General features: G+C 32.3%; 1 protein-coding gene across 2 annotated transcripts in view; it reads left to right on the forward strand.

The window, feature by feature from the left end:
• Positions 1–784: 784 nt before the first annotated feature.
• Positions 785–8,281, forward strand: part of LOC122246971 (ribosome assembly protein METTL17, mitochondrial) — an 18,378-nt gene continuing 10,881 nt past the window's right edge. Inside the window, exons 1-2 of one of the 2 annotated variants that reach the window (XM_086543915.1) lie at positions 785–1,092; positions 6,082–6,396. In XM_086543915.1, coding sequence (XP_086400041.1) covers positions 6,349–6,396 — 48 coding nt within the window. In that variant the 5' untranslated portion in view covers positions 785–1,092; positions 6,082–6,348. The remainder of the gene's footprint in view (positions 1,093–6,081; positions 6,397–8,281) is intronic. The other variant, XM_086543914.1, reaches the window with a different exon arrangement.

Consider the following 8,281-nt stretch of genomic DNA (forward strand, 5'->3'; position numbering starts at 1 on the left):
CCATTCATTTCTTGGGAGTAAATAAGAAAATGTAAAGTACATGTACAGTACACCTAACACACAAAGTAGAGTTAATTCATATAAGGTCAGGTTATCATGATTTATGTGATAGTTGCATTTCAAAACCCCTCCCACCCTTACCTTCTTAATTAAGGGACCCTAGATTATATTTAGTGAAATTACGTAAGTCGAGCCCTTGGTCAACGGTAAAGTATGAGTCCTGTGAACAATATAAGTTACATAAAATCAGTTCTTTTTTTGTTCAGTTTCCTTGCTTCTTTTTCAAAGTTTATAACGCCTTGTCTTATGTTAGTCCGTATCTAGAATTACTCTTATTCTTTTGATGAGTTGTATATTTGTTATTCGAAGGTTTATTTTGTTCAGAGCAGCAGGAATTCATGAGGGTAGGGTTAAAGCAAAGGGTGTCGCAGAAAGAGCTACATGCATTATATAGTTATCATCAGTGATAAATAATTAGGAACCACTGTTCTAGGCACACACACAAAAAAAATGTCTATGTTCAGCATTCACAAAAAATATATATATATATATATATCTTAAGCCCCTGCAAGTGTGAATATAGCTTTATCATCGAGAGAAAGTGTATATTTCTGTATATCATCTATACTTGAATGAACGTGTAATTGGCTCTAGTCTTGGATAAGCAAAAAGCGAATTTGCGAAGTCGTTTAGTGATCCCGTGGAAAGCATTCAAAACATTTAGGCGTTACTCATCATTTCTCACGTTAGAAGCTGAACGTGTCTCAAACAAGCAACATCAGAGAGGAGATTCCAAGTTTGAACGTCACAGAGTGAAGACCTATTTTTACACTCTAGTGAATTCAATTATTCTTCCATCGAAATAAAGTGGGAAATAATTAAATGGACAGTGATCTAAACCCAGATCCAGGTGAAATACCTGGCACACAAATTTATATGGACACAGACCAACAAAACAAAGGACGCAAAAACGTGATCACCGGTGACTCTGAAGAAGACCCCAATCCCAAAAGATCACGAACTGACGAAACCGAATGGACAAAAGTTTCAAAACAACGAACCAACAAACCCAACCCATCAACAGACATGCAAGTAGATCAAAATAATGTAGTACTTATTCAGATCAAAGACGAGTCATCTACCTCAAATTTCAACAACCCAATAACTTTAACAGACGCCATCAATAAATCTGTTTTTCAAAAATATATTAAAGAAGACACATTAAGAGTCCTTGGCAAAGGTAGAGCCATAAGATTTGAGGTTGATGATATAACAAAAATTGAACAATTGAATAAAATTGAGCATCTGGGTAACTGGGAAATCCAATGTAAACAACAAGCTTCCAGCAAATTTACGGGTTGTTCCTATGGGACGATATTCCCAATAGACACAGAAATTCCAATTGAAATCATAAAAAAGAAAATAAAATCAATATGGAGAACAAACTCTGAAATCCTAGAAACCATTAGATTAAACAGACTTAACAGAGACAAAGAAAGCCCCCCTCAAAATGATCCCAACAAAATCAATAAGGATCACTTTCAAAGGCTCACTCCCAGAAAGAGTAGCAATAGGTCATACATCTTATAATGTACATCAATATACTTTCCCAATACCCAGATGCACGAACTCTATGCGGTATGGTCATGGACAATTAACGTGTAAAAATAGAAAACGATGTAGTAACTGCAGTGAGTTTAATCATAATTATAGAGACTGCACAAATAACCCTTTTTGTTTTTTTTGTGAAGAGCACCATTCTCCAAAAGATATAAATTGCAAAGCACACCAAAAAGCACAAGATATAAACAGACACAATCTAACTCCAAACAACTTTGAAGTCAAATTAAAATTACAACAAATTAAACCCATCTCCAAACAAGAACAGGAAATAAACCTTAACAGAAAAGAAAAAAAAAGCAACCCCACACAAAATAACAACACACAACCCACAACTATAAACTCACAAGAAACTACACCAGTAATTCTAACTAAGACTCAAACATTTGCGGAAGCAGTCACTCAGGCCCATAGCATAACACCAGGGCAAAAAACTCCAGTCAGACAAAAAACACAATATCAGCACCAAAAAATATCCCCAAAACAAACTAAAGATACAGTACAAGAAAATCTCAGAGAATCACCAAAACAACAAAGAAACACACACAAACATACTCCCACAACAACAATAGACATAAACAAATCTCCAATAACATGGTCCCTCCCCACACCATTAACTAAAGATAAAGAACCCGAAACAACCAAAGATAATGCAGAATCAAATAATTCATGGTTAGGAATCATAAAAAATATAATAAAAATAATATCAAATATAGTAAACAAATTCAAACAAGGAACATCAATATTAACAATAATTTCAGAAGCCATATTTGAAATAATGACCGTAATAAGTAATTTATGTGCAAATAATGAATAAAATAATTTTTTGGAATGCAAGGTCAATCCTAAACAAAAAGACAGACTTGAACTACCTTATTTTTAAAGAAGATCCAAGCTTAATAGCTATTAGTGAAACATGGTTAAAAGACAAAGATAAATTTGATTTACAAAACTTTGAAATTATAAGAAAAGATAGACAAAATCAGATAGGTGGGGGGTTAGCATTATGTATCAGAAACAACATACAGTTCAAAATCCTAAACATAAGAGACAATTATCATGACAAAATAGAAACTTTAGGAATAAAAATCAGTCACAAAAATATATGGCTAAATATATTGCTGATATATAACCCATGTAACAAAATAGAACAAAAAATATTTGAATTTTATGAAGAACAAATAAATAATCCAAAATTACTGATAGGTGACTTCAATGCTCATCATCCTCTATGGGACCCCAAATTAGATCTAAGACAAATAAACCAAACAGGCAGAAATCTAGCAGAATTTATTTCAAGAAAAAACTTAATCACTTTGACTCCACCAGGTCTAACAACAAGAATAGATCCTAGATCTAACAAAGAATTTACAATAGATCTTGCTATAGGTTCACCTCAGCTAAGCCATCTATTAATTGAAACAGGTCCAAATCTAGGAAGTGACCATTTACCAATAATCATTAAAGACGATACCACCAGAAATAATATAAGTATAAATGAAAAGAGATGGTTTTTTAACGATACCGGCTGGGAAAAATACAAAACAGAACTAAATGCAATTGAAGATAAAAACTTGACAACTTTAAAAGAAATATTAGAAGTAATCAAGAAGACTGGTGAAAAATACTTTGAATTTAGTAACGTAATAAAAACAAAACAAAAACCAAACAAACCCTGGTGGAATAAGACTTGTAACGAAATAATAAAAAGAAGGAACAAGGCCTATAATTTATGGAGAAAAAGACCAAATACCGAAAATAAATCAGAATATAAAAGATTAGCAGTAGAAGCTAGAAAAATAATTGAAGATCAAAAAAGACAGTCATGGAAAAAATATTGTGAAACACTAGATTTCAGAACCCCAACCAAAAAAATTTGGTACTTTATAAAGAAAATAATGGGGAAAACAACAATAAAAGATTACCCATTAATCCATCATGATTTACCAATTTCAGATACAAATGCAAAGTTAAACCTATTCAAAAGTGAATTTGAAAAAACCTCAAATAAAAATACTAAACAGCTAATAACTAGAAAAGAAAAAGAAGATATTTTGAACAATTCTGAATCAACAGATCTAAATAGAGCAATAACCATGAATGAACTAACAAAAACAATAAAAGAAACTAAAAATGGGAAAGCATATGGTCCTGATGAAATCCCATACGAATTTTACAAAAAAGCACCTAATAACATATTAAAACAAATCCTAAAAAATCTTAACAATTACTGGAACTCAGGACAATTCCCAGCCGAATTCAAAACTGCACTTATAAACCCCATACTAAAACCGGGGAAAGATCCAAAAGAACTAAAATCATATAGATTTATAAGCAGACTGTCATGCATGGGGAAAATTTTTGAAAACATCATCACAAAAAGATTAATATGGTGGACAGAAACACATGAAAAACTAGACAAAGACCAAAGCGGATTTAGACCCAATAAAACAACAATAGACGCACTACAAATAATAGAACTACACATAAATCAAGCCAAAAAAGAAAAGAAATATGCACTAGTGGCATGTCTAGATCTAGAGAAAGCTTTTGATTCAGCAAACCACGATGCAATACTAATAAAGACAAAAAACATGGGAATAACAGGTTCCTTTCTCAAATGGATACAAAACTTTTTAAAAGGCAGATCATACAAAATATCAATTGGAAACGAAAAAACCTCATCAGGTAACATTACATGCGGGGTACCCCAAGGTTCCCCCATTAGCCCTATCCTTTTTAATATACTTATGTCAGACGTACAACTGCCACCCAAGGTTCATAAAATCATCTATGCAGATGACCTCACAATCATATCAACCGATCAAGATTATAGAAAAGCAATACAAAATTTAGAAAATGGTATCAAAAAGATAAAAGAATGGACAGACAAATGGGACTTAAAAATCAATATAAACAAAAGCAAAATAATGTGTTTCACCAATAATAAAATAAGAAATATACCAAACATAAAGATAGATAATGAAGAACTAACCTTCACCACAAGTCATGAAATATTAGGAATAAAATTTGATGCTCCCAGATTAAATTGGAATAAACATATAGAAAAATTAAAAATTATAATAATGTCAAAAATCAACATAATGAAAAAGTTAGGATCCACTTCTTGGGGAGCCAACAGGGAAACTCTGATAAATTTCTTTAGAATTTACATAAAACCCAACATAGACTATGGAATAACTATATATGGATCAGCAAATAATACAGAATTAAAAAAGCTAGAAACAATTCAAAACGAAGCACTAAGAATCGCAACAGGCTGTTTTAAATCAACCCCGATAATATCATTACAAACATTAACAAACACCTTACCTTTAAAACAAAGAATTAAAATTATAGAATGTCAACAAATGATGAAAATACTGGAAAAAACAGCAAATACTCCATTAAAACAAATGACCATAAAAAATATAGAAAGCTATAATCCAACCAAAGACAAAAAACTACTTCTCCACAGAGTACTAAATACTTGTGATGAAATTAAAATCAAATTACAAATTAGTACAACCCCTAATATCACTCCAATCCCCCCATGGAATGACTTTACAAACATGGTAAGGACAGAATTCATAAACACAAACATCAAAAATTACCCACATCAAATAATACAAATACATTTCCAATCACTCATAAATACAGAATACCAAAACTATAACCAAATATACACAGATGGATCAAAAATAACAGAAACAAACTCCACAACAGCAGCCATATACATAGAAAACAAAAAAATATCAACAATTTGGAAACTCCCACCCAACACAGAAATTACAGAAGCAGAACTTTATGCATTAGAAAAAAGTTTACAATACATTCAAAACAATAATTTATCAAATTCAGTAATCTTAACAGACTCAAAAGCTGCTTTGCATCTAATAAAAAACAGTAAACCACAACACTATAAAAACACAATATATAAGATACAAAATTTAATCCTACAAATTACACAAAGAGATCAAAACATAATATTTCAATGGATACCTTCACATAAAAATATAAAAGGAAATGAAATAGCAGACCAAGCTGCCAAAAAAGCACATGACATCCCAAACCCCATAACCATACCTCAGGACACAAAAACAATGATAAAAGAAATAAGAAAAAAAATAATAGAAAACTGGGAACACTACATTCCATCAATCCTAGAAACAAAAAACAACTACATAAAAGACAACAAACCAGAACCATGGACAAGATCAAAAGACAGAAAACTAGACGTATGTATAACAAGAATGAAGACTAACCACACAAGACTAAATCAACACCTGCACAAACTTAATATGGTAGATAATTCAAACTGCAGATGGTGTAACACCCAAGTAGAAAATATAGAACACTTATTATTATATTGCCCAAGACATCACTCGCACAGAACTAAACTAAAAGAAGCCCTCAAAAAATTAAAAATCAACATCCTAACAACAAATCTCCTTATTACAGGTGGAAATCAACCCTCTGAAAATAAGTACTACATACTCAGACATACAAAAATCTTCCTAAGGAGAACAAAAATAATAGACATCATATAAAAGATAGTGAAAAAAAAAAAAAAAAAAAAAATTGAAAGAAGAAAGAAGTGAAGAAGAAAGAAATAGAATCAGGGAATATAGACTACATATAGTCTAAAACCCTCTAAAAGAAGAAAGAAGAAGAAGAACATCAGAGAGTGTCTATTATTTTTTTTCTGATACTGCTACTATTTTCAAAATGAATTTAAGTGGAAGGATATCACAGATTCATATGAATATATTCCGGGTAAGTAGAGTCGTTCAAATTACAGCGGCTCGTAACTGACACTTTGTTATAATTAAAATATTTACTCAACTGGATGTTGAAAAAAACAACGTTAAATTACTAGTAAGAGAATTATGTCCCTTGTCACATAGCTATTAGTGTTATGATAACGAATTGAAGTATTCGGGGGCTACTTTTTGACTTCTAGGTACAAGGGTGATGGTATTTGTAAGGAAACTAGGCGATTGGTGGACAAATGCAGAACATTTCTGCCTATATGATAATGAGGTTCTCACCATATTTATAACCATGATAAAAAGATTGATGATATTTGGGTCTGAGATATTTTTCATGTGTCAATTACACCTCAAACTTAGAAGAAAGGTGTTTAACACACTCATGAAGGGGTGTATATTTGCCTAATTTGCTCTCACCTCCAGTATAGCAAGTGCCAGCAGCTTCCTAGCCAAAGATTTCACTAGACCCGAGGCTTCTCTGAGTTTCTGATTTTCACCCACGCTATTATAAGGGGTGTCAAAAATAGATATTGTATAATGTGTATAACTACTGTGTGTATATAAACATATCTATGTACAAATTGTATATTCAGTGAAACTTCATAACATGATATCATGTTATCTGTTATGAATTAGTTAATATACATTACCAGTAGTAGCTCCATCAACCTTCACCTTTTAGCGATAAACAATTGACCAATGCCCTTTTCATTTACTTGGTGCACATTTGTTGAGAAAAGAGCTATCTGTCTAAAAAATTGTGTATATAAGTATAAAAATATCTTGGATATATTCAAGTCATTTATAGATGATAATTAAGAAAACTACATTTAAATCAACAAGCCAGTCATGAGCATGTTTCCTATATTTGTTCCAGTATAGCATATCCATTGGCGATGCTCGCAGTAAGTTTATCATCAAATTAGGAACCAGTCCACACTCTGAATTTCACTGTAGCTTCAGATGCAAAAGCAGCAATGATCAGTTGGAAAGGAAATATTAGCCATGTTCTTATTATATCATAATATATGAGAAATTATGATTATTGTCTGTGGAAGTCATGCTGTCATAAACAAAAAACTCTAGTTACATAGTCAATATATATGCTGTACATGAACCAATAGAATCAAAACACACACCTTAACATTTGGCTCTGGTCTTCTTCAAAAATCAAACTTTAAAAAGCTGTTACTGGTCTTCTGCGGATTAGCATGACCTCCATGCCAGTCAGCATTCTGACAAAGGCTTACAAAGTTCACTGTGCAGTAGAGCTTGTAGACTTCCCTCCCAGCTTCCCTCCTTACCAAAATATACATATTGGGGGTTTATATTGCATTTCTATAGCATGAAGACTGTCCCTATAATAATATTGGGTGGACTTAAGATTTTAGGCCAGCCATTACAGATCACAGGAAGTTTCAAATGGACTTGCAAAGAACACAACCAATATAATTATGAGAGAGAAAAAAATTATGTGGAGAAACAATATACATTTGCTATTCTTTTCACTATATACTGCAATAAATTGCTGATTATTTATTGTTACAAGAGTTTGAAAGGTTCACCAGCAAGTTGCCTTACTGGTTATCTTCTTGTATGGTCACAGAGGGTGCATTTGAAGAGAGAGGGATGATTTTGCACTGGCAGACAGCAATCCTAAACAAAGCTATCTGGGCGAAGTCATGCCCATGTACGTCAAAATTTCTTGTCTGGTTTCCGCCAATCACCCAATCAATCTTCTTGTGAATCCTGTCATTTCTGAGCTGGATAACCACAGAGCCTTCTTTTCTAGCAAACCATAAAAAAAGCATCATTACAGAAAATTGAAATAACACAGAATTCATGTGTGCAATTACCGATAAAGGCCTACATTTAACAAAATTGTATAT

The sequence above is a fragment of the Penaeus japonicus genome, unplaced genomic scaffold (genome assembly GCF_977035675.1).
Source record: "Penaeus japonicus unplaced genomic scaffold, GWHDUDI00000001_assembly GWHDUDI00000014, whole genome shotgun sequence".
NCBI classification, from domain to species: domain Eukaryota; kingdom Metazoa; phylum Arthropoda; class Malacostraca; order Decapoda; family Penaeidae; genus Penaeus; species Penaeus japonicus.